Source organism: Lontra canadensis, unplaced genomic scaffold, assembly GCF_010015895.1.
Source record: "Lontra canadensis isolate GAN:19392208 unplaced genomic scaffold, GSC_riverotter_1.0 scaffold48, whole genome shotgun sequence".
In the NCBI taxonomy this organism is placed as follows: domain Eukaryota; kingdom Metazoa; phylum Chordata; class Mammalia; order Carnivora; family Mustelidae; genus Lontra; species Lontra canadensis.
Genome location: NW_022631042.1, coordinates 8,712,983 through 8,740,215, shown reverse-complemented (window position 1 = coordinate 8,740,215; position 27,233 = coordinate 8,712,983). Strand labels below are relative to the sequence as shown.

At 37.8% G+C, this 27,233-nt stretch overlaps 2 protein-coding genes across 6 annotated transcripts in view; one reads left to right on the top strand and one right to left on the bottom strand.

The window, feature by feature from the left end:
- CCDC146 (coiled-coil domain containing 146) overlaps positions 1-27,233 on the top strand; it is a 113,434-nt gene that overhangs the window by 40,947 nt on the left and 45,254 nt on the right. The gene's annotated exons all lie outside the window — the stretch shown is intronic.
- FGL2 (fibrinogen like 2) lies at positions 1,581-5,358 on the bottom strand. Its single transcript, XM_032873293.1, has 2 exons — positions 4,605-5,358; positions 1,581-2,466 (listed from the first exon to the last, which is right to left on the bottom strand). The coding sequence occupies exons 1-2, from the start codon at positions 5,218-5,220 to the stop codon at positions 1,760-1,762; spliced, it is 1,323 nt and encodes a 440-aa protein (XP_032729184.1). The 5' UTR covers positions 5,221-5,358; the 3' UTR covers positions 1,581-1,759.

Here is a 27,233-nt window from a genome sequence, read left to right as displayed (position 1 = left end):
TATCTGAAATAAATACATTATATAATATAAAAATCTGTGTAATCTTTTTTTAAAAGAGAGAGAAAAGAAGAGTAAATCAGTTACATTTATTAAACTATTGAGTAGATATGAAGTCTTTGAAATCTACAATGATATTTTACATTTTGGTCTCATAATTTTATCTGCATTTATCTTGATTTAACATTTTAATAATGTTCATAATAACCTAATTTTTATCATCTATACCTGAAAACTTTGTATGTCATATATGTATTTTTTAAAAGAATATCATCCTTCTCTTTGGTTAGAATTTTCTGTAAAGGGCAATATTTGAAAAGGTTAATTTGTTACCTAAAGCAACTATCCTCCTTAATCATTTTCAAGGGAGTAAAGTTGCATCTTTGTGAGTTTATTTTGAAAACTTGGTTATGGCAGTAGAAACAAACTAGAAATTAAAGATTAAATATATTTTTATGACTCATATACATTATTTTATTCAAATTTTATTCTAGAGTATTTTTTAAATGTTCAGCAGAATTCTACTGTTCTCTCTGAAAGGATTGCTTTTTACGGTGATGAAATTTAACACATTACTTTTGTAGTTAAAAATGATACCTACACTCCAGAATTGGTGAATTATAAAAGTTTCAGATATTTTAGTTTGGTTAAAAAAATAAACACTTGTATTTAAATTTCTAAAAAAAAATAAGCAATACACCAGAGTTGGATTAAAATACATAATATTTGAAGTACTATATATTTCAAAATTTATATGTCCTATAAAATTTAGCTTTAATGAAGTGAATCACTTAATGAAATTACTGCTTTGGATATGAATGCTTTGGCCTTCAGAATATTCTAGTCTATAAATACATGCCTTATTCCCCACCCATACCTATCCTTCCAAAGAAAGCCTACCAGTAGTCACGCACAGTAGTGAACAATCTTAAATTAAAAACCGTTGTGCATACAGAGCAAAGGAAGCTAATTTTTGTATTAAAGCAGTTTTCACCATGCAACACCTAAATTGTTATTAACTGTGAATTAATTACCTTTAAACCAGGGTCTTTATGGTTGAATTTTCTGAATGCTTTTAGGAGTGACATCATGCTACCACTTTTAAAATATTTTAAATGACAAATATTTTACATTTCACAAATAATACCTGGACAGGTTATATATATATATATATATATATATATATATATATATATATTTCCCTTCATCTGAGAACCAAAATGCCGTAGGGTCTTCCTGAACCAAAGTAAATGTCGTAAATTGAGAAAGTGAGAAAGTTTATCTCAGAATGAGGATTAGGGTATTCAGAGACAAAGAAATACCCAATAACTGAGGACAGCCTAAAAAGAGTGATCAATCTTTAAATGTCTCTAAGTCATAATAAAAATTCAGATTACTTGTGTAAGAATTCAGCCTGCTAAATAAACAATGATTTCATAATTATAGTGAGTAATACAAGTAAATAGAAAACTTTTCAACTATAGAAATTAAGAAAAATTATAAATCTACTTGTGTAATTCTCAATAATCCCACTTGCTTTTGCAAGTATTCATGTGCATAACAGTGTAACAGCAACAAAGAACTCCTTTAAAATGTATGGTTTTTTTTTTAGCTTTATTTCAAATGCTGTGTAGCATAAGAACCCACTGCTTAGAGATAAATTTTTAGTCATAGAAAAGGAGTATGAAATACATTCCAAAGTGCTGAAAGAATTAATTGCCCTATTAGGTAATGAATACTGAGAGAAGTGAGCATTAGTGATTTATGGTTTAAAGTGCTTGGGTCTAATCATCATTTTGGCCTCTTTGAAGGAGGACTTGTAGCCATCAGGCTGTGCCTCACTTATCCCAGGCCAGGTGCCCCAGAAAATCCCATTGCGGACACCTCTATATTTTTGGTGATAATATTTGCCATTTAAGTTTGCAGAAAGACATGCATCAAACCACCAGCCTGAACTGTAATAGAGCCCACAGTTCCCAGAGGGATATCGATCATTGTCCCTATCTGGGGTAGTGAAGAACTTCAGATCATGGTTGTAATGTTTACTGAAATGTAAGGCATCTCCAGCTGTGCCATTATAGTTACCAACGTGTAAACGGTATCTGAGAAACTCATTGGCCACATAAAACTGATCATATAAGGCATAGAGCTTGACGCCGTTAAAGTCTTCGAGATCTATTCTTAAAATCATATCCTTACTCTTGGTCAAAAGATGAATTTTATCGTTCCCCAGCCAAAATTCTCTTCGGAGATTGCCAAAACCTACTTTGTAGTCTCCCCACATTCTGGTGAAGTTGGTGCTTCCGTCGAGACGGGCCTGCAGCACAGTCCAGCCTCCCCCCATGGTCTCCATGTCACAGAAAACTTCGAAGCTACTGTTTTTGGGATCCGGTGTAACTCTGTAGATCTCACTGCTTCTTTTGCCTATTGTGTAGTAGTCAGAGCAATCTTTATATATTAGGTGTTGAACTGAAGGGGGAAGAAGAGAAAGGCATTGGACTCTGTTAATAAAAACTCTGCATCTTAAAAATTCTTTATATTTACAAAAGCAGTTTGATAATTCAATCAAAGGTGTTAATGCAACCTTGCTCTGCAAAACTTACTTGAACCTATTTAGCAAATGTTTATTAAGGCCTCAGAATAAGAACTTGGTGTTATAAAACCAGTCAAGGCTCTCCAGCATGACTGTTGGCTGGTAAGCGTAGTGCTAATGTTCACAATGTACAACAAGATCCTCATCAATAAAGTAGTTTTAGTAACGTAGTTAATATTTAGTGAGTGCTACCTATGTGTTCTAGGCATTCTGCCAAAGACTTAACATTTTCACATTTACTCTGCACATTGACCTTATGATGTAGGTATTATTTCCAATCTGTCGGTGAGGACATTTAGGCTCAAAGAGAGTCAGTGGCTCGCCCAAGTTCACAGAAGCATTAAGTGGCAGAACCAGGACGCATACTGAGATCTGGCTGGCTGTGAGGCTTGTTCTTGTAATTACTGCATTCCTTGGTCCTAAAGGTCAGATGCTTCCAACTCCCCTAAACTGCCTTCCACATATACAGAAAAAGCATAAAGTTTCTTTCTATTTCCTTTTACCTCAAGAGGCCAATACCCTCCTCTGTCATAAAGTTTTAGAGGACATATGTTCCAAATGATGTGTTAAAATTCTAACATACAGAATGGATCATAAATTCCCATTTGTTTTACTCACTTGACAACTAAATAAAGAAGATCAAGTTAAAAAAATTTTTTTTTAAATAATATACCAGTATTCTTAACCTAAATTTATTACTTGGGAAGTGTTTAGCCAGTGTTTCATATGTTTGGTTTCTAGAAAGAAACAATAGGTGGTTATGTCCAGGGTAAGTATAATCATCGGTTACCATGGATCTGTAGGAATCAAATACAGATATTTACTCTCAAATATTGCTTAGAAAGATCTGGGCCAGATAAGGCAAATTTAATATGAACTACTCAGAGGCACCAAAAAATCTATTCATGTGTGTTTAGAACTCAAAGTACTCCAATACTTCCCCCAAACTTTTAGTACAGAAATAGATGGTTGAATCTTGTGCCTGTTATTACAAGTAGCCATGCAGCATGGAATCGAATGTGTGCCCAGACATGGCACTAAGACGTGAGCCTCCGCCTTGCAGTGCAGGATACATTCAGATACAGGCTCCCAGAAGTATTAGCAACAGTGGTCCTTGAAAGCCCTGCCTACCTTCAGATCCCTGGCGGATTCCCTAGGGTTGGAGCACACATGAGGTGCTTGTTCCAAACGAATGTGATCTCTGTGCCAGACACCACATCCCTTCAACTTAACACTCACGGTAAGTGGAGGTCCAATGCAGGAATGCCTTTCCAAAGTGTAGCAAGACCATCAGCAACAGTGTCCCAGGAACTCAGGTAGAAAGCCAGAATTTAGAGGAACCAGTGCCACAGCTAGAAGTTTGTGGGCATAGTAGCAGTAAAGCAGTTAAGAAGTAGTAGTTAAGTCTGTGGTCTTCTGGCATGCCCAAACTCTCCCCTTAAAATGTTTTGGGGCCACTCGAAGCAAAAAGTTCTGCACACACATGAAGCCATATAGCTGCTTTTATTCCATCTATTTTCACTAGATATTTGGGATTATGAACTGCAGATAGTGTAAAATCTTTCAAAGATTCCTTGTGGCCACATGAGAAGGAGTAGTCAGCGAAACACAGGAAACTGATTTCCAACGAACAAAGCAAACTGGAAATATTGCACTATCTCCATTGTTTTCAAACATGTCAGTGAAGAGAGAAGTTAAATGCACTGAAACATTAAGAGATAATGTCTCTCTTCTTCAGTTTGTGTGTAGCTCTGGCATTAGCAAATAAGCTCCTTGAAACTGGAAGTGCTTTCACAGGATACAGAACTAATTATGATTTTTGTAATTTAGTCTTAGATCGTTTCTGTGGTCACATTTGCAAAGATACTAGTTTTTCCTGTACTAGCTTGATGAATAAAAGGCTTACTTTATTTAATCTGTCATGTATTCAACTTATTTGCTCAGGTTAATGTTTACAGATACTGTGTAGCTATATAACATTCATGAACAAGTGATAAGAAGACATTGTACCTACCTGGACGTGACTGTATTTCTTCTTGAATGGGACACTTGGATGAACACTTGCCGTCCAAACTGTTGACTACTGAAGTTAGATTTGCCACTTTGCTATCAACATAACTCTCTATATTGTTCATATTTACAAGATTGAGCTTCTCCAGGCGACCCTGAAGCAGGTCGATCTCCTCCTTTGCATTCTTGAGATCAGAGGACAGCTTGTTCACCTCACTCTCTAATTCTTGAACTCTGTTGTCATCAGCTTCTCCCAGGGATCCTGGGCTAGGTGACAGCTGTCCATTTCTGCCGGGGGCCCGGCTGTCGTCAGCCTGCAGTTTGCAGTCCTGGCACGATTTCTTCAGGGCATTTACCATTTCCTTGAGGTTCTGGACTTCCTTGAACACCTCCTCGATCCTACTGAACTGCCTGGGGAGCTGAATCGTCAAAGGGGGCAGGCTCACCTGGTAGGGGCATTCGCCGCCCTCCTCGCATTTCCCTCTGCTTTCTAGTCTCACCGGGCAGGCATCCCTGGCCCTTTCATCTTTAATTTCCTCCGTTTCATTGTTTCCTGCAACCAACAAGCTGAAAGCGGCAAGGACAGCCGAGCTCAGCCAGCACCAGCTGGCGGGCTTCATGTTTGCGGGTGGCGCTCACCCCAGCAGGGATGCACGGTTTTGAGAGCCACCGCGGCTGCCTGCCTGAGTCAGGCGTTCTGTGTTCTCAGAAAAGGGCGGGAGCGCTTGCATCACCAGTTTCAGAAACAGAGGAAGAGGAGCCTGTACTCTTCACACGCAGCTTGCCAAGACCTGTTACTGATTCTCAGAATAACATGCATCAGAATTACTGGATTTGACTGGATGCCTATATCCCTCACGTTTTACTTTTATCATTTAGTTTCTAAAGCACAAGAAAAAAAAATCTTGGATTTCACAGTAGTTATCCTAAAAATAAATTGTACTTAATGCCACTGGGAACAACTAGCTTTTAAAGAGAAAAATGAATGTACTAGTTATCCAGACGGAAGAACAGAAAGTTTACAAAAATGGAAAAAGTGGCCTTTCTTTTTTCCTTTTTAGAAGGGGATCATGGAGGATTCTGTATATTTTTCATGTTAGACTTTCAGGTGAAAGAAACCTTAAGCACTTGAAATTTTTTAGAAATATGCTAAGAAGCACAGTTTTCTGACTCATGCCATGCATTTTTGCTTCATTTCTTTGAAAAGGGAAAGAAAACCGGTAGAAGAGAAAGGGGTTCACTTCCATTCTCTGGCCCTCGCACAGTGTAGAGGAAACATCTATCTGACAAAAACACATGTAAAAGTACACCATTGACTTTCATCCAAACCAGCAGCCTTCTCCTTCACCTTCACCATTTTTGTGATTGTACAGTCACATTCTGCAGTTGCCCATGAGCTTAATCTTTGAACTTTTCCTGGCTCTGTTCTGATTCTCCTCCTGTCCCCAACATCTGTGCCTTCCCCTCCCAATGGCAACCCTATGTCTGCGCTCTCTGCCTCTCACGATGGGTGCCTCTGCCACTAGCTCTGTCACGGCCTTGCCCAAACACAAATCAGCGCTCTTGCCTTTTCCAACTTTTCTTGGTTTAAACTTTTTTTTTGCAGTTTTCTACCTTTTCTCCTCAGAAGCTGAGGGACAGGAAGGGGGAACAGCTTCCATTGGAGAAACCACCGACTTTTAATTTGTTTTGCATCTTGACATCTCATAAGGTTTCTTATTTTAAAAAGGAATTTTTGGCTTTAAAAATAATTCCAAAATAATTGATATGGATAAAAATCCCAATTCTTTATTGCATTACTCAAGGTACTCTATAATCTATCTCCTACTTATTTCTTTAACTTGATGTCCTGTGACATTTCTCTATATCCCCTTCATTCCAGCCAGGTACACTCTTCACCCTAATTCTCCATTCTCCAGATTCTCTAAATCTGGCAGGCTCGCTTTACACTTTGGCAATTGTATTTACTCCGAAGACCTGGATTCCATCCCTGGCTCTACCTCTTATTGGAGAGATAGATCATTACCTTTACTGAGCCTGGGTTCCTATAGCTGTGAAGGGGGTATCTGGCTTTTTTTCCCTCATACAAGAATGATAATTATAAAAACTTTGAGCGAAGTGCGTACCAAATATGGTGTTACAAGTAGCATTCTTTCCCAACAAATTTGTCAAACACGTTCTGTACACCTTATGCCTCATTTTCCTCCATCTTCTTCCAACTTATTTATTTATTTTAAAGATTTTATTTATTTATTTGACAGACAGATCACAAGTAGACAGAGAAGTAGGCAGAGAGAGAGGAAGAAGCAGGCTCCCCGCTGAGCAGAGAGCCTGATTTGGGGCTCGATCCCAGGACCCTGGGATCATGACCTGAGCCGAAGGCAGAGGCTTTAACCCACTGAGCCACCCAGACGCCCCCCAAGTTTTTTAAAAAATGAAGTTTGTTATTCTTCGTCCCATTCAATGCAGTCAAAACCAATTTAAACAAAATCTTTTAACTTTCTGACTAAAAATATCTAATTAATCTCTTAATTTCATTTTCTCTCCTCATGTGCTTTTAAGCTGTGACACTCTCTCATTGTAAAGGAAGAAGTAGGTGAATGGATAGATTATTTTAAAAGAAAAAGAATGATGATAGTATAGATAATACATAAAAATATTTCATAAAGTAGAAAGATATAGGAATAATATTTAGTTTAAGGTACATTACTAAACACCCTTTACTGGCTAAGGTACAATCTATCTATTTACCCAGTTAATTATTTATTAAGGACCTTCTATATATATTCAGCACTGTGCTAGATCATATATAAAATGCATGCCCCGGCCTCATTCATTTATTCATTCGTTCATCCCCCATCCCTCCATCCCTCCAGCCACCATATATTAACTGAGCAACCTTGACATGCGTGCGAGACACTCTTCAGGCACTTAGTTTACACTAGTGAACAAATCAAACAAAAATCCCTTTTTTCCTTCTTAGGCAGGGCTGTTGAGGACCTTGTATTTTCTTCCCGTTGGACTTTGAAGTAAATCATAAGCACTTTAAAAAGTTTCCGAATCTAACAAAAGTTCAGCTCTCTGGCTCTTGCCATGGGCTCTGTTTCATCTCTTTGAATCAAGCATTTGCTTTCCAAAGCACTAATGCAGATTGTTGGGCTCTGCAGCCCCACCTAGCCACGGACCACAGCATGGCTCCACTGAAAAAGCTTAGATGTGCTGTGGGAACTGGCTCCTGTCCACTGAGCACCCATAAACAATTCCCAAGATAAAGGTAGAGAACCGCTTTGTTAGTCAGTTATCAGTGACACTGTCGGGTGATTGTCTGGGTTCTTAATTAAAAAAAAAAAAATCACTAGTCACTTACTGCAGACAGACACTAAGTGACTACATGAAAGAGGTTCAACCTGACCAATAAGTTTATAACCGCTGGGGCCAGAGAAGGTGTGCTACAAGTATTTGAGAAGCTTTCACCAATACTATGTCACTACATCCTTCCATCTCTACAGTTACCACGAGCACTTGCAGGTGAGCAGAGAAAGGGCTCAAAGCTTTAAATACTTGCCTGTTTTACAGTTTTTAAGAGACAGAGTTGGAATTTGAACCTGGATCTGACTCCAAAGTTCATGTCTTTTCTCCCATGCCACACTGCCACGTAGGGGAAAGTAATACGGGAGAGGTGTATTGGTACTAGGTTGTGGGGGAGCCTGGTGCTTAACCATTGCTTAGATCAATGGGGAGCCACTGAAGGTTTTTGACCAAGGGAATAATATAACCCATTAAGCACTTTAAAGAAATTAATCTATCAATAAAATAATTGATGTAATACTTAATGTAGTGGAAAGGGAAAGATTAGGCAAGAGAACAGTTTAGAGGCCATTTAAATAGTCCAAGTTCTTGTTTCCCAAATTGTGTTTCCTGGAACATGAGTAACTAGATGCTGATGAATACTTTCAGGACAAACAGATCTGAGAAATATCAGTCATACGCTAAAGTGTATTATGGCTGGCCAAGAGGAAAGTGATGTATGCAGCATTTTTCATATGTTAGTTAACAATATGAACCTCCCCCTCACCAACCCCAGGGCCATTTTTAGGAAGGGATCTTCAACTAGAAACCAATAGGAAATGGGAGTTCTAGGTGAGAGGTATTAGTGTGATGGTAGGAAGGGTGGTAAAGGGGTTGCAGACATTATTACCAAGGAGTTATAGATAGATCACTGGTCAGAAGTGGAGGGCAATGGAGAATTATGAAATATGACCCTGGTTGAAGTTAAGTAATGTGGCAATGAAAATAGGGAGTGAGCAGTAGGTTGGAGAGAGTATGGGAGTACCAGTTCTGTTCTGAATACATTGACAAGCCATTAAATAGAAATGTATACCAAATAGTTGGACATCTTGATATGAAATCATCCCAGAATACACGTGGAAATTAACTTGAAACCACAGGAACCCAGAGGATGGTCAAAGAAATAAGACAAGAACCAGAAGAGTGTATTGTTGCAAAGACTAGGAGAGAAGGTTTCAAGCAGAATGCTCCCAGATAATCAAAAATTTGAAGAGCTGGCTTTTTGTCCTCAGCACCTGTGGAATTGCCATCATCTACTTTTACCTTTTGCCTCCTCCATTTTGCTGGAAAGTCTTTCTGCATTTTCTCATGCCCCATCTACCCTGACTTGAGTATCAACCTCTGATTCTTCATGTCAGCGTGAGAATCTTCCCTTCGTCTCCACATCTGCCTTCAACTCAGAACTGACACATTATGCACATTTACAGATTTGTTTTTCAGATCTAAACAAATTATTTAGCACCAACAAATGATGGAATTTCTATAAGCCACATATGAAAATTAATTGTACCAGTCTATACTCAGAAGGTATTCAGACTTCTTTATTGTTTTCTTATTCAAAGTATATTTAAGGGAGGATCTGCATTTACTGTATTTGGGTCAGATTTCAAAAGTAAATTTCCATTTCCTCTAATGCAGTTTTTTTTTTTAAAGAAACACTTTATGTCTCTATTTGTACCAAAGGAAGTTACTATGACAATCATTATTTATAGCATTGAGATATTTTCACAGATACTATATTTATTAACATATTTCAGTTTCTGATTTATTAAATTCAAGAACATTTGATTATACATTAGGGAATATGTCCTTTTAGGATAATAAATAACTTAAAACATTCACTTTTTAAACTACTTGATTTGAAATGTCAACAGTAAATAATGTTTATTTTAATACTCCTTAGGGTCTTAGTCCTAGTTCATTATAAATTTCACAGAAAGAACCTTAAACAATACCCTGATTTCAGCATCCCATAGAGAGATCAAGAATTTCCTGATTTTGATTAAAACTAGAATAATAGTTGATAGTTTCTTTGCTCTGTCTTGCAAGTACCTCACTAGCATAAATGCAGACTAGAAATCCCTCCAGTATGGACCTACTATCAAAGATCCATTATGTGAATCCTTAAGGGTTCTGGTTCTAAAGAAGTAGAGGAGAGAAACAACCAAGGGTCCGCTCTTTACGAGACTACAGAATATATAGTTATTTCATGTGCTAATGGCCCAGATCTTCAGTGGGGTACTCAGGGTTCCTCAGCTAAAATTTTATGAAATTAGAATATCCCATGAGAGTCTTGAGATGTCCATAAGTCATTACCTATCAACAGAATCTCTTTTTACCAGGTACCTCACACCAAGCCAGGGATCATGATGGATCCAAGAGATCCACGGGACATGACATCTAATCCAGAGACTTAGAAAACTTCATATAACCAATGTTGGAGAAACAAAATGTATTTATTTTTATTTCTTTATCAAAAATTGATCTTCTTTCTTTTTTATTCCTGAAACAAAACAAGTAATAAAAACATAGTAAAGAAATCATGAAAATCATATCGTGTCTTTCTTTTTTTGTTTCAGATCATGACTTTCTGCCCATTCTCTTTGTCTCTCATTTAGAGGTTTCTGGTAGTTATTTCCTATAAAATCACTGCAAACCCTGAATTAGCAAATACTGAACCGTTGCTTCCAAAGGACATAGTGGGTTAGGTTTCTGTGAGCCTCCGGTCATAGTATTTTTGTCAACCGATCAATATATGACCTTGTTTTAAAAGTGTTTCTGTTTAAAAACATCTTATTTTATATTGTTGACTCATTTACATAGAACTCTTGACCAACAGAACTATAATTCATGGTCAAAGGTCAAAGGGATCTTATCTAACACAAGTATTGTCTCCGTAAGGTGCATCACAACTTTCTTGTACTTTGGAACACTAGGCAGCCCTTTACCACTAAGCTCAGAGACCCCTTTCAACAGTGAAATCACCAACAAAAAGCACAAAACTGTGGAAAACGTGACCCTTAGACCACAGAAAGGATACTTGTTTACAGTATGAGAACTGAAGCAAGACAGCAGAGTGTCGCCTTTGAGCTCAGCTGCGCATTGGACAACTCAAAATGTTCACCATTCTAGGGATGTCTACAAATGATCCCCAAAGTATTATCTTGAGGTTACAAACAAATTTTAATGAGTAGGTAAATTTGTAAACACATAATACATGAATAATGAGGACTGAATATATGTTGTTACAAAATCCATAGATTTAAATTCTTGGAAATGTCTGTTCATTCTAAGCTGAGATGGTTAATTTGGTTCTACCAGCGTTAGCACTTGCATTCCTTGAGGGTATTGGTTTATTTGCCATTTTAAAATTTTATATATATATGCAAATGTATATTATGTATAACATATTACGTGGATATACATTATAAGCTATATAATGTATCCTATATGTCATATATGTTAGAATGTCTATAAATGTAAGTTAACATACAATTTAGCAAAGGATTTATTTTAATATTTTAATTCATTCATCAGAATAGTGTGCATCTTAAAGAATTAAATTATTATGGAAAAATGAAAATATTAAACTAATTCCATGCTAACTGGATAATTTCATGCTGAATTCATGTCTTTTAAATCTGTCTTTACTCTGAGACTCGTTTTTAAAAGACTCGAGTTTGTTTTATGAAATACAAATGACAGCATGTGAACTCTCTGTAAAGGTTAACTTAAAGGTGATACCCACTGTGCTGGTAAGTAAAGAAAATTTATGAAATGGGTTAAATGTTGTAAAGAGTAAAGGCTGCAATTCACTGCTAGGTCTTCCAAGTTCTTAAGAAATCTTTTTAAGCATGTTCAGTGTAGCATTCTGAGGGACCGCAGTATCTTACTTAGTTTATTTCTTTTCTGTTTCTCATTTGATAATATCTATGATTTGAGTCATTTCCTGTTCTTTTCAGTGAAAATCTCTCAGGGTAGAGGAAACTACTTCATGATCATTATCAATAGATGTAAAACTGCCCGCTCCTTATTTTGTTTATTTTTAAGTATCCACTATTGTTTATCAAAGCTCTCCTCTGCTTGTATATTTAATACAAAGTTATTTTGATTATGTTTGCATGTATCAATGATTTGGCATGTCTTTTGACAACTGATACAAAGTTTAGTTGCAACGACTGTTGCTGCACAAAAAGAAGAGACAGATACAACAGTTTTGTCAGTCACATGTAAATATAAATTTAAACTAAATCTTCCTTCATTACTAGGATCATCTAAAAAATAATATGATGTGATAACAGTGAAAAGAGCCTTAGGATGGTCGTCTTGGAACTCATGTGCTTACTGAGGAAACGTCCACTTTCTTGCCACTTAAGTCAGCTTTAATTTCCATATCTGTAATATGAGATAGTCAAGTTAGAGATTGCTAAGTCTCCTTTCAGCTGTAACGGTTTATGATTCTGAATGTTATTCATTAGAAGCCATATGAGAGCACAGCAAAGCCTCAAAATGTAAAAAAAAAAAAAAATACAGACTATCCTTTAATTAAATCACTAAGTCCAATGGAAAACTATAAAGATCTACTTTGTTTTAGCTATTCATCCAGTCAATGAATACTTATTTTGCATTTATTGAACGGTGCTCTGTACTGGCTTGGGGATATCAAGGGTGAAAAAACAGACACATTGCTCACTTGGTGGAGCTTTAAGTTGTAGCGGAAACTGTTCCAAGCCAGAACCAGCCCTGGGCAGATGCAGCATGTCTGGCCTAGGGCCACACCAGCACTTTCCTGTACCCCTCATTTCCCTCCCACTATGCCATGGCATTGGCCTCTTCTTTTGCTACTCCTGAAATGGTCACTTTTCAAGTCATTTTTTCCAAATTAGACCACAAAGGATGTACAGTGTCTGTAAATAATCAGTGTTACTTGGAATATACGCTATCTGGGTGGAGAAGAGAACTTGCTCTTTCTCTCCTTTATGAGGCTTATTTCTTTGGTTCTTAACCCATCTCCCTGATGACCACCACTCTAAGGTCTTCATTTACAAAGCAGAAAAAGTGTTAGAACAAAAGGGATTTTAAGAAGAAAACCTAATCCCGTACAAACGGCCTATGTAGCTTCCCTAGTCCTCAAAGTTAACGAGTGTAGGCTTCGTTAATTCAGTAAATTCTAAATTCTGTAGAATACACAGAATTGAGACATAGCTGTAGTACTGAAAATATAAAAACACAAGAGTAAATATATTAAAACTTTCTTCTTTTTACATTTGCTCCTTTCCTATTTTTCCCCTCCTTTTTATATCTTCGCTTCTGTAGTGTAAGTGGCGGTCAGGAGGGAGAAGCAGTAAATAGAGTGGGGGATTTTACTTTTCTCCTTTCTAAGGCAGGCACCAGAAGGGGACCTTGCCTTGACTTGGGAGAATCTAGGCCACGTTTAAGTTGCTTTTCTTCACTGCTCCACAAATAGCTAACATCTGCTGCTTATTATGTGCCCATCTTCTATAATTTTTCCCTCTCATTCCCACCCAAACATAGAAGATTGAAATATAGCGGAATGAAGTGGAGCCCTGTGAGATAGAGGTGGTGGGGCAAAGACAACAAACAAAGAAAAAAGACTAGAGGGGGAAAAAGAGAGCAAAATTGAATCATGGTAGGAGCTGTACCGTGATCTTTTGTTTAATGATGGTAGTAAATCCATATGTAAATCCAATTTTATAGGATTTTTTTTTTCCTGGAATGGATACTGAAAGAACAAAGTTATAGGATAAGATTGGAATCAGAGCATCAGGGCATGAAAATTAAATGCCGTCTCCATCATTTTGACAGTGGCCTTAGTTGTGTCTCTAGCTGCTTCAGATTATATTATCATATTGCCCTTCAGCAAAGTTAAATAAACTTTTAGGACATACAAGTTCCAAACAGCTTAACTTTACAAACAGTGTGAATTTTTAGCCAGCATATCCAATTTCCAAATGTTTAAAGTAGTTTTGTTGTGGAGACATTCACTTTCCTAACAACTTAATTCCTTCTAATTCCTTTAGTTTTCATGTTTTCAAAACCAGTACTAGAGCAAATAGCAAAATAACATTATCAGGTGGAAGGTGAACATACTAAACATGTATTCCAGTCATTAATACAAAATATTCAGAATAGGGCTTAGAGTTTACTAAAGGAACTTTAATGTTAAACAGGTTGCAAGCTTTTCGCAGTGCCACAAAACCTCAGGAAATGATGTTTCATGTGATCAAGACCAATCCATTCATTTTACAGATGAGTGAACAGATCTAGGAAAAGCTAAAAGATCTGTCCAACTCTGACCAAGACTGCTCAGGTCTTCCAATTTCCAGACTAGCTTTTCGAGCTAATTCTGGATTGATTTGAACAGTACTCTTAATTTGGTGCTAGACTATAGAAAAATGCCACCAAAATATAATTTACCCATACTAAAACTTTCCTAATATAACGCTTCTGAGATTTTAGAAAGCAATACAGTTCCTTTAGGTCTTTCAAGATAACTGGGAGTTCCCAAATGTACTGCATTCACATGCCTTGTTGTACAAGAAAACGATTCAGACAATATCTCCAATATATACTAATCTGTATCCATAATTTTTTCCCATATGTCTTTCCATGATTGTTTGTGTTGCCCGGCTTAGAGTTTAAATTTTTAAAAGAATTATTTTTTTTAAAGATTTTATTTATTTATTTGAGAGGGAGAGAGCGAGCATGAGAGTAGAGACGTCAGCAGGAGAAGCAGACTCCTTGCTGAGCAGGGAGCCCAATGTGGGACTTGATCCTGGGACTCCAGGATCATGACCTGAGCCGAAGGCAGTCGACTAACCAACTGAGCCACCCAGGTGCCCTAAAATAATTATTTTTTTAAAAGACATCTTATGGGTCGCCTGGGTGAAATTTTGGATTGTAATACTTATTTGTAGGGTGACTGTGAGGGTTAAATGAGGTATAATATACATAAAACATAACACATAGCGATCTCTCAATAGATGAATAAATAAAGGTTAAGCATTACTTTCAGTAAGAGATAAAAGAAGAGTGACTAGTTTGTACTCTGTTCATTCATTTGGTAAATATTTATTGAATAAATTCATTTCAGGAATGGCTCATTTATTAGTAAATATTTATTGAAAGGGTGCTATTTGCTAAGCAGTCACATGTACTGTTTCTTTCACTTAAGTCTTTGTGAGCTCCACATGGGGCAGACCTTGGGCTTTAGTGATGGGAGAGCATACATTAAAGGAACTTCCAGTCTTGCAACTTACTGAAAGTTATAATTTATGCTGCTACTTTTCAAAAAAGATTGTATTTATTTATTTATTGAGAGAAAGCGTGCAAGCAGGGGGAAGGCAGAGGAAGAGAGAGAATCTCAAGCAGACTTCCTGCTGAGCATGGAACCAACTTGGGGATGGATCCCATAACCCTGAGATCATGACTTGAGCTGAAACCAAGAGTCAGATGCCCAACCGACTGAGCCACCCAGGTGCCCCGAATTTTGTTATTTCTAAATAAATTATTTTCATCCCTTTAACTCCCCTCTTGGAATGCCCAGTGTGCTGGTGTCTGACTTGCCTGGAAATAATTCTCTCATTTGACTACATTACTGGATGCTCACTTTCTATTTTGCCTAAACCTCTACTAAAAGGTTAACTACTGGAGTAAATTGTTAAGAATTTATCTGCACTCCACTTACAAATTACAGGGCTTTGTTTGGTTTGGTTTGGTTTGGTTTTGTCAAATCTCATAAAGCACAGAACCAAAGGGATAGTTAACTACAAGGATAATGTTTGTAGTTTTTTTTTTTTAAGTCCTTTGTGTTTAACAGAATGTTTCCTGTTTTTCAGTCCCAACAAAATTTAGCTGACAATTTTTTCATAGTGTCTTCATAATCTTTTTAGCTTATTTTTTTGTTCCATGGTGTTTTATTGAAGTGAAAATTCATTTCAGCCTCCAAATGATAAAATATTTAAGTTTAAATAATTTTTAAATATGTCATTTAGTCAAAAAAACTATCAGATTCGTGTTTATTTGATAAATTTGTCAGGAGACAAAATGCAAAAACAGAAAATCTCAAATTTTAAACTGTTTAGTTATTTAAAAAAAAAATTTCTATTTATTTGGGAGAGAGAGGGAGCATGTGCATGAGCAAGGGGAGGAGCAGAGACAGAAGCAGACTTCCTGTTAAGCAGGGAGCCTGACGTGGGGGCCTGATCCTGAGACTGAAATCATGACTAGTCGAAGGGAGATGCTTAACCAACTGAGACACCCAAGCACCCCTATCAGTCAAGTTCTTAAACTCAGATGATGCAGTCATATACCCTTGTGCTCTGGGAGGTACACAGATAGGCAAAAGAGACATACACAATCCCAAGGAATATGATACTCCAAAAAGTTTGTACAAGAGTTTTATAAATGGACCCATTCTCTTAATTATTTTCTATCTCTAGGAATATATGTCAAATACATATAAAATATGTGCAGAGTCCTAATCTCAAATGCCTATAATATCCATAAAAGCAACATAAATAAGTGAGACAGCCAAGGTGTTAGGACATGAGCCATACATGGAATGGGTGAGGCAGACTGTGCTCCTTTTAAAAGGGTCAGCCTCTTTAAGTATCTCTGAAAGTCAGCCTCTGCTAAATGCCAATTGATTGTTGTAATGTTGGAGTATGAATCTAGTGTCATCAAATCTAGTAATTTTAAAAGAGAAGCTGAAAATTCCACTTTTATGTAAAATCTACCAATTTTTAAATATTGCCAGGTAATTTTCTAATTTTGTTTTTAAATAGTGCATAGTAAAACCATCTACAGAATGTATTTATACTATTAGCTACTAGTTTGCAGTTGTGAACTATGCTCTTATGACACGGACTAAGGTCTATCTCACACGTGTTTAAAGATTAGGTAGTGTCTTATCCTCTTTTACTGAAACAGAAATCTGTAGTAATGAAAAAAGAAAGAAAGAAAGAGGAAGAAAGGAAGGAAGGAAGGAAGGGAGGAGGAAAGGAGAAATTTATAGAAATGGTTGCATATCAAACTGTTACAAACTATCAGGAATAACTGGAAATGTGGTATTTCTATGAAATGAGGCTATGTGTGTTTGCCAGAGGCACATTAAAATATTTTGTAATAGTTGACTTAGTGAACTAGAAACAGCTGTGTTTGGTGAAATATTTGCTACAATCTTTTTTTTTTTAAACTTTTTTTTTTTCATTTCTTTTTACTTTGCTTGGTATCAAAGTTGGTATCAAGTGAAGAAAGTTAAAATTATACTTGTGGTATTACATGGTTTTCTTTCCTTTTTCCAAAACTAAGACAAGCTAACAAAATACGTCTCCAAATATCATAGAAGCCAGATTTCTTGGGAAACTGTTAATTTCCGAATATTCCACCCTTTTCTGAGGAAATTCCAAGATAATTTGTTTTATAATTGCCATGGGTAATAGCTATCCATCTGTTACCATTCAATTGCAGTATTTCAAGAAATTTATAAGGTGACTTAATGGTTCATATTAGTAGATACACTAAGAAGATGCATAGGATCTAACCTTATGTTTAAATGTAACACAATGACACTCATTTGGTTATAAAAAATTCTATTATCTTTCCCTTTAAGGAGTTCTTCTTAAGATTCAAATATTCTAATATTGGGTTTTCTGTTCTAATTATGGATTTGAATCTCTCTGGTACTTAAGTTAAGCCCATCAGCCTACTGAAGGTATTAGTATTAGCTACGGGCTGAGTAACGCATCCTCAGAGATAGATCATGTTGAGTTGCAGACTTCCCCTGGATGGCAAGGGGCCAGGAGAAAATGTCTGAACAAATTTTCTATTCAAAAGCACCTAATATCTCATTCCCAACTGTAGACACAATGAATATTCCACATGTAGTCAATCAATCTATAAATTTCCCATAATCAAGTTTATGTCCTCTTACCTACATGCACACATGTGCACACATGCACACACACACAAACACCCCCCAGGCTCCTGGTGTCCCTCCTAGCCTGACCTCTTTCTTTTCTTTTGGGGATGTCCTTGGTGATCATTAGGCCCAATTCACACGTGTATGAGAGGGAAAGCTGTATGTTGAAATTTCCTTTTGTGAGATATTCAGTCCTTCATGTCACACCCCCCATGCTAGAGACTTTTCGGTTCTTCAGACACGGGCTGAGCACCTGCCATGTGCCATGTACTATGCATGTGACAGACAGACATGTGAGCAAGACTTCAACCCTGAAAAGATGTATACTTTGAGGAATGTATGAGATATAGTGACCTCATTCATTAAATACTTGTTTGTACTTTAGTATCAGCCTATTCTAGATGGTTAGGATACATCAAATGAACAAGAGGGTCAAAGATATTCTGCCCTAATTTAAACATTGATAGAACACATAAAAATGCAGGGTGATGAGGGTTGTCCTCTATTTTCATGGTTAATAATTTTAGTGAACAACATTGAATGGCTTCTGCACACTAGCCATAAACAATCTAAAAATGCAATTGTGAAAACAATTCCATTTATAATGGAATCAAAAAAGATAAAATACTTGGAATAAATTTAACAAAAATGAAATGGCTGGTCCAAATACGCTCCCAGGATTTAAAGCCCCCTTACCAGTGAACTAATAAGAGTAGAGCTTACGAGAGACTCATTTTAGACCAAAAGACACCTGCAGATTGAAAGTGGGAGGTGTGGGGGTGGAGAGACATTTATAACACAAATGTATGTCAAAAGGAAGCTGAAGTAGTAATACTTATTTCAGACAAACTAGATTTTTTTTGTTCTTGTATTGTCTTTATCCTGCTTTGATATCAGGGTAATACTGGCCTCACAGAATGATTTTGAATGAGTTCCCTCTGTTCCCCTGTTTGTAACATTTTGATTAAGATTGTCATTAATTATTTTTTTTTAATGTTTGGTAGAATTCACCAGTGAAACCTTGTGGTCTTGGGCTTTTCTGTGCTGAGAGATTTTGATTCCTAACTCAACTTTCATCCTTGTTATTGGTCTAAGAAGATATTCTATTTCTTGGATTCAAGCAAGATTCATAATTCAATCTTGATAACTTGTGTGTTTTTAGAAATTACTTGGGTTTTTTTTCTAAGTTATCTGATTTGTTGGTATAGAATTGTTTATAGTCATCTGGTATCACACTGTGTGTTTCTATGGTATCTGTTGTTCTGTTTTCATCTCTCCCTTCGGTTTTTGAGTCTTCTCTCTTTCTTTCCTAGTTAATATAGTTAAAATATTGCAATTTTGTTTATTATTTTGGAAAAACTGGTCATCACTTTTGATGTTTTGTTACTGTTTATTCTGGTCTCTATTTATTTCTGATTTTTCTTTGTTATTTCCGTCCTCTACTAAATTTCAGCTAAGTTTCTCCTTTTTCTGGTTCTTTATGGTATGATGTTGTTTATTTGAACTCTTTTTAATACAAATATTTATAGAATAAATTTTACTCTAACATCTGTTTTTGCTGCATTCCATATTTTTAGAATATTGTGTTTTCTTTCTCTCTTTTTTTTTTTTTTAAGATTGTATTTATTTATTTGACAGAGAGAGATCACAAGTAGGCAGAGAGGCAGGCAGAGAGAGAGGGTGGGAAGCAGGCTCGCTGCCGAGCAGAGAGCCTGATGCGGGGCTCGATCCCAGGACCCTGAGATCATGACCTGAGCCAAAGGCAGAGGCTTAACCCACTGAGCCACCCACCCACTGAGCCCCTCTCTCTCTCTTTTTTTTTTAAGATTTTATTTATTTATTTGACAGAGAGAGATCACAAGTAGATGGAGAGGCAGGCAGAGAGAGAGAGAGAGAGAGAGGGAAGCAGGCTCCCAGCTGAGCAGAGAGCCGGATGCGGGACTTGATCCCAGGACCCTGAGATCATGACCCGAGCCGAAGGCAGTGGCTTAACCCACTGAGCCACCCAGGTGCCCCCCTCTCTTTTGTTTTGAGACAAAACAAAACAGACCTATTTTGATTTGCTGTTCGATTTCTTATTTGACCCATTGCTTGTGCAATGTATGTATGTTGTTTAATATTCACATATTAAATATTTCATATGACTTTCCAGCTTTGTTTCATTGCTAATCTTTAGTTTTGTACCATTGTTGTTGGAAAATATGTTTGCTATGATTTCAGTCTTCTTAAATTTTATGTCTCTTTTTATGTGATTTAACCAGGGGATTCTTCTATGTGTACTTGAGAAAAATGTGTAATTCTATTTTTCTTGGATGAAATGCTTTATACATATATCTTTTAGAACCATATATTCTGAAGTAAGGATCAAGTAAAAAATGTTCTTGAAAAAAAAAAAAAAAAAAGCAAGAGTGGAGCTCAAACATCTCCATATTCTGCTCCCAAGTTTCCATTTTATGGTATCAATGGGGAAATTCAAGCTGCAACTTTGGGTTTTTGTTCTTTTTTAAAGAATACTTCTGCAATCAGCAGTGAAAGACTTTATTGTCCCCCACAATCTGCCTGCCAGAAGGGGAAGTGGAGGGCGCTGCTGTGAATACTGGCAAGAGCCCTGTGGGCAGAAGCATCTTCAAAACAGGAAGGTGGACTCCAGAAGTCCCAAGTTTCTTTGTTGTGGGGAGAAGTTATATCCCTTCCCTATCACCTCCAGGCCCAGAGCTGGGGGTCCCTGGCTGGCAGCCAGCTGGGAGGGGCAGTGCTGTGGACACACCAGAGGAGGCCTGATAGTGGGCGCCCACACCTGCTCAGCAGCAGAGATCAGCCGGGTCCAGGGAGCCAGCCCCCGGAGGACAGGGTCAGGGCAGGGGCTTTGGTCTGTGAACTATGAAGTGAGATGAACGATGGTCAGCTGTGGACGTGACCTTCATACATTCATAATCCTTATGTGAGAAATGCCCTGGCCCTTAAGGACCCCAGCTTTTCAGAGTTCTCACTGCCTAAACCCACTCAAGATCATTAAAGGTGCACTCGAGGTGGGACTCTGCATGTGGAAGACTGAAAGCTGATTGGTTAGAGTCCACTGGCAACACAATGCTTTCTGGGGCCCATGCCACCCCTGCCCCTCATCTGATCCCTACTCTTCTGGCTTCTATTTTGTGATGTTAGTCATTCACTAGTTTTAACCTGGATCTGTTTCCTGACTCTGATTCTGTTCTGACCCTTATGTGACTGCCCCTCATTTCTTTGGCCCTGTTAAGTTCTTTGCTCTTTGTCATGTGTTCACCCTCTGAAGCTCTTGAAGAAGCATGTGGGTTTCAATCTGGTTCATTTCCTGTCTCCCAGGCTTACCGCTGCTCCAATCTGCTACCATTTCTCCTCGTGATCTTTGGAAGGAAAGGGGCAAGATTTTAAATGAGGGACAAATGATTGATAAAGTTCCAAGCAATTGCAGCTTCAGTGGGACAAATCTGAATGTTTTAAAGGAATGCTACCCTCTAGCATGTACATGCTCAGGCATGCTTTTTATTTATTTGGCTGCATATCTTATCTTAAAATTAGTATAACTTAACTTTGAAGTCTTACATAGCTAAGCAATCACATTACTCATCCACAATGTCCACTGCACTTGATACCTTAACTCTTGGGAGGTCCTGTTTGTCCCTTGGAGCCTCTCCCTTGAATTCCTGGGGTGAGCCACCAGAGGAGGGATAAGACAGCTGTGGGGGAACAGTCCCAGACCTCTCTGCTCAACCTATGCTCCTTGCCAACCACACAGAAGGGAGAAGAGAAGCTGTGCGTGAGGGAGCTGGTTTTGTACATCACATTCTCTGCTCTTTTGAGTCTATCTTCAGGCCAAGTTATCTTGCCCTAATTCCTCTTTTATACCCACCTTCTCTGACAAGTAAGTGAATGAACAGGAGTTTTTCCAACTGTATCATTTGTTTTAAGATAAGATTAGATCAGAAACAGGTTAGCAAACCTTATCGAGCCCTTGCGAGATAACAAGCCGTGTGCTGGGGCTCAAAGATGAGTAAGGTGGTGCAGCAACTTCTTCCTAGGAACATCGCCAAAGGCAAGGGAAGCAAGGGCAAAAATAAACTATTAGGATTTCATGAAGATCAAACGCTTTTACACAGCAAAGGAAACAGTTAACAAAACCAAAAGACAACTGACAGAATGGGAGAAGATATTTGCAAATGGCATATCAGATAAAGGGCTAGTATCCATAATCTATAAAGAGCTTATCTATAAAGAGCTTATCAAACTCAACACCCAAAGAACAAATAATCCAATCAAGAAATGGGCAGAGGACATTAACAGACATTTCTGCAAAGAAGACATCCAGATGGCCAACAGAAACATGAAAAAATGCTCCACATCACTCGGCATCAGGGAAATACAAATCAAATACCACAGAAACATGAAAAAATGCTCCACATCACTCGGCATCAGGGAAATACAAATCAAATACAAATCTCAAAATGAGATACCACCTCACACCAGTCAGAATGGCTAAAATTAACAAGTCAGGAAATGACAGATGCTGGCGAGGATGCCGAGAAAGAGGAACCCTTCTACACTGTTGGTGGGAATGCAAGCTGGTACAACCATTCTGGAAAACAGCATGGAAGTTCCTCAAAAAGCTGAAAATAGAGCTACCTATGACCTAGCAATTGCACTACTGGGTATTTACCCTAAAGATACAAACGTAGTGATCCAAAGGGGCACGTGCACCCGAATGTTTATAGCAGCAATGTCCAAACTATGGAAAGAACCTAGATGTCCATCAACAGATGAATGGATAAAGAAAGTGTGGTATATATATATATATATATATATATATATATATATATATATATATGAATACTATGCAGCCATCAAAAGAAATGAAATCCTGCCATTTACGACAATGTGGATGGAACTAGAGGGTATTATGCTTAGCGAAATAAGTCAATCAGAGAAAGATAACTATCATATGATCTCCCTGATATAAGGAAGTAGAGATGCAACGTGGGGGTTTGGGGGGTAGGAAAAGACTAAATGAAACAACATGGGATGGGGGTGAGACAAAGCACAAGAGACTCAATCTCACAAAACAAACTGAGGGTTGCTGGGGGTTGGGGGGCTTGGGAGAGGGTGGTGGGGTTATGGACATTGGGGAGAGTATGTGCCATGGTGAGTGCTGTGAAGTGTGTAAACCTGGCGATTCACAGACCTGTACCCCTGGGGCTAATAATACATTATATGTTTATAAAAAAATTTAAAAAATTTTAAAAAAGGAAAAAAAAGATGAGTAAGGTAGTGTTTCCATCACCAAAGAATACACAACCTAGAGGGAGAAACATGTTTAAACATATTTTGATAGTAGTGTACAATGTGTACCGTAATAGATGCATCTAAAAATAGAGAAAAAGAAGCGATTCTACCTGGAGGTATCAGGTGATGACCACTGAGATGTTTTAAAGGGCAAATAAGAGTTCTCCAAGCAGACAAGAGAGAAAAGAAATTGAAGATCAGGGAAGGCATGGTAGGGTTGGGAACTGTCTCATTCTCTACTGCTCTCCTAACCAATTACCACAAATTTGGTGGCTTAAAGAGCAAAAATTTATGATCTTATAATTCTGTAGGTTGGAAGTCCAACAGGGTTCTCACTGAGCTAAAATCAAGGTGTAGACAGGACTGCATTCTTTTCTGGAGGCTCTACCAGAGTATCTGGTTCTTTTCCTTTTCCAGCTTCTAGAGGCTACACACATTCCTTATCCCATGACCACTTCCTCTTGTAGGCCAAGTCCTTCTCACACTTGCAATCTTTCCTCTTTCTTCTATTTCATCTCTCTAACTTGGCCAGGAAAGGTCCTCTGTTTTAAGTACTCCTATTATTGGGCCAGTCAGGTAATCCACAATGATCTCTGCATCTCAGGGTCCACACTCTTAATCACATCAGCAAAGTCCCTTCTGCCATGTAAAGTAACATATCACTAGGTATGTCATAGGGGATTAAGATGTGACATTTTTGGGGTCAAAGGGAAGAGCATCATTCTGCCCAGCACAGGCCATGACACAGAACTGAAATGGTTACAGGAGCTTTAGAAAGGGAGGAGACCAGTTTGGAGAGGGTGGTAGCTGCCAGATAATGAAAGCCTTTGTCTAATGAAAGCCCATGTTAAGGGAACTAGAGTTATTCCTAAAGATGATGGGATCCTTTGAAGGGTTTAAACAAGGTGAAAATTGTGTTTTGCTGGCAGCACAGAGGGGCATATTCAAAGGAGACAAGACTTGAAGTTGGGGTAAGTGGTTAGTTATCTCTTGCACATGCTCCATAAAGAATTACATATTTTGTTTATTAAAGGATAAAATGCCACATGAGAGGTTTCTGTCTAAAAAAATGATCGCAATACCTGAACACTGATACTGTATTAAGTAAACAATTTCATGTATTCCAGGTGTTGGACAGGTGTTAGAGTTATTACTCTAACCCTAACTCCCATAGTCTTACAAGTTCCTTGACCAAAAAGTTCTAGCTGTTCCAACAGCCTGCAGTCCCCTCTGTTAGGGGGTATCTTAGACTCTGGGAGTGAATAAGAGGCCCCGGGGAAAGTGAATATATAAAAAGGGAAAAGATAAGGACCAAATCCTGGATGGCACCAGCTTTTAAAGGGAGGACCAGAGAAGAAAACAGAAAAGTGAGAGAGACAACTGTGAGACTATGTATTACAGAACCTGGAAGAGGAGAGAGTACCAGGAATGATGAACTATAATAGGTCAATAGTAATAAATGTTAAAAAATTATCAAGTAACCTAAGGACAGAGAAATGTCATTTGAATAATAATTAAGAGATCACTGGGACTCCACTTCTGACTAAGATGAAGTAACAGGACCCAGATACACCCTCCTACCTTAAACAACTAAAATCAAATTAGATGAAACAGTGGTTTTCAGACTTTGGACAACAGACTGCACAGGACAGTAATCTCTGGGAGTATATGGTGAATGGAGATCTATAATTGTGCCATCGTACAACTCTGAGTTTTCAAGGGATAGCATAGGGAGGGGGACCCAAACAGACCCAGGTGGTCTTGCTGATTTGCGGTGACACGTTTGGGGATTCAGGGAGGCCAAGTTGACTAAAACAGATAGGTGAGGAGAGGGAAGAGTGTCAGAGGGCAGAAGCTCCAGAGATCTGCAGAGGAATCCTGATCCGTGCATGCTTGTTAGGATACTGCTGAGGCTGGAGACAGGACTCCCAAAGAGGAAGGGTTGGAACCACACCTGAAACTCACACAGAGCTAATAGTTCACGTTGCTACCAATCAGAATACAAAGATCTCCTAATGTGTGGGCACCGAGTACAAAGGTATTGACTCAGTAGTGCTGCCAAATTAGCCCTAGACAAAAGATCATTCTGGACTTCCTTACCAAAGATCACAAGCAAAGCCTTGGAAGGATCAAACGGTTTCCAAGTAACTTAACTATGACTCACAATGTCCCAAAATATTTAAAGGAATATTTTTAAAAAATCCATCTCCCAACTGTATAAAATTGGCAATGTCTGGCATGCAAAGAAGCAGAAAAATATGACCTATAAGGAGGACAAGAATCAAACAATGAGTGGAACAGAAATAGAATTAATAGACAAGGACATCAGAACAGATACAGAGATTTTGAATGTTGGAAAAAAGGTGGAAGGAAGCATAAACATCATGAGAAAAGAGAAAGCTGTAAAAAGGCACAAATCAAACTTCCAAAGATGAAAATCCAGTATCTGAGATAAAAAATTCACTGGATGGGATTAACAGCAGATTAAACACTATAAAGAAAAGGAGATTAGTGGATTTTTAAGATGTAACGATAGATACTATTCAAAATGAAACAAAGAAAAAAGAGTGTAAAATAAAAATCAAGAGAACAGCAGTGATCTGTGGACATCAAGTGGCCAAACATATGAATAATTAGTTGCAGAAGGAGAGGAGAGGGGGACAGAAAAAATATTTGAAAAACCAACATTTGAAATTTTTCTAAATGTGATGAAAACTATGAACTCACAGATCCAACATTGTGGACAGATCTCAGGCTGAAGCAAACCATATCCAGATAAATCATACACAAATTACTGGAAGACAGGGGCTAAGAGAAAAATCTCAAAATCAGCCAGAGAAATGAGAAAGTCATCTGTGAATTAATCAGTTTGGTCAAGGGCTAACAGGCCAATGACTACGTACTGGTGAGGGACTGGAAGGTAAAAGAGTGGAGATACAGAGCCGAGATGACTCCTTTGAGAAAAGCTGAAATGAGAGTGAAGGAGACAGAGATAGGAGCATAGCACCCAAGGTGGATTTTGTTTGTTTGTTTTTTTAAACGAGAAAGACTTGAGCAAATTTGTAGATTGAGGATAATGTCAATGATGATAATAATAAAATACCTGCCATTGATTAAGCTCTTATTTGTGTACTTGACACTATACCAAAACCTTACGTATAATTATTCATTTAGTTTTCACTACAGACTTATGAAGTTGGGTTGACTTTTGTCTTTTACAGCTGATGAAACTGAGGCACAGATTGATTAAATATGACTCCAAGTTACAAAGTGAATTAGTAGTAGAGCTGGACAAAACAAAGAAAAAACAGACAAATGAAAATACAGACTCAAATATAGAAAACTGGTGGTTACCAGAAGGGAGGTGGGTGGGGAGATAAGGGAAATATTTGTGAAGGGGATTAAGTGTACACTTATCATGATAAGCGGTGAGTAATGTATAAGATTGTTGAGTCACTATACTGTACACCTGAGACTAATGTAACATTGTACACTAATTACACTAGAATTTGGAAAAAAAAAAAAAGTAGTAGGGCTGGAATACAAATCGAAGTCCACTTGTGATGTACCTGACTACAATATTGGGCTGAGCCAATTAAGACGGAGAAATAGAGATTATAAAGGAAAGAAAGGTATAGCCGATGCTTTAATATCTAGGACAAGCTAGGAGAGAATATATTTGAAAACACAGGTGGATAGGTTTGCCCTAACCAAGAGGAAAGGAGGACTTCATTTTTGAGATTTCGGAAAAGAAGTTAAGGGTAGTTGTGACTGCAGATAAATGGGTCCGTTGACGTAGAGGATGAGTTCAGGTGATTTAATTTTGTTTGGTGAATGAGTTAGGTATATGGGAAAGCTAAAGCTTAATATAACAACCAAGGGGAAAAGTCAGACAACAGTGAGTGACAAAGCATTGTTGAGAGCTCAGTTGCATTTGAAAACTGTTTCAAAGGGCCATGTTGTTTATTTTTAGCAGAGAAAGGGAGAGTGTGTGTAGGAGACAAGGATGGCAAGGGTTTATGCTTTCAA

Excerpts from the sequence above, each read along its gene's own strand:
- FGL2 (XM_032873293.1), bottom strand. The coding sequence starts at position 5,220 with ATGAAGCCCGCCAGCTGGTGCTGGCTGAGCTCGGCTGTCCTTGCCGCT. Across the intron at positions 2,467-4,604 it reads AGAAATACAGTCACGTCCAG|TTCAACACCTAATATATAAA; the intron begins GTAGGTACAATG and ends TTCCCCCTTCAG.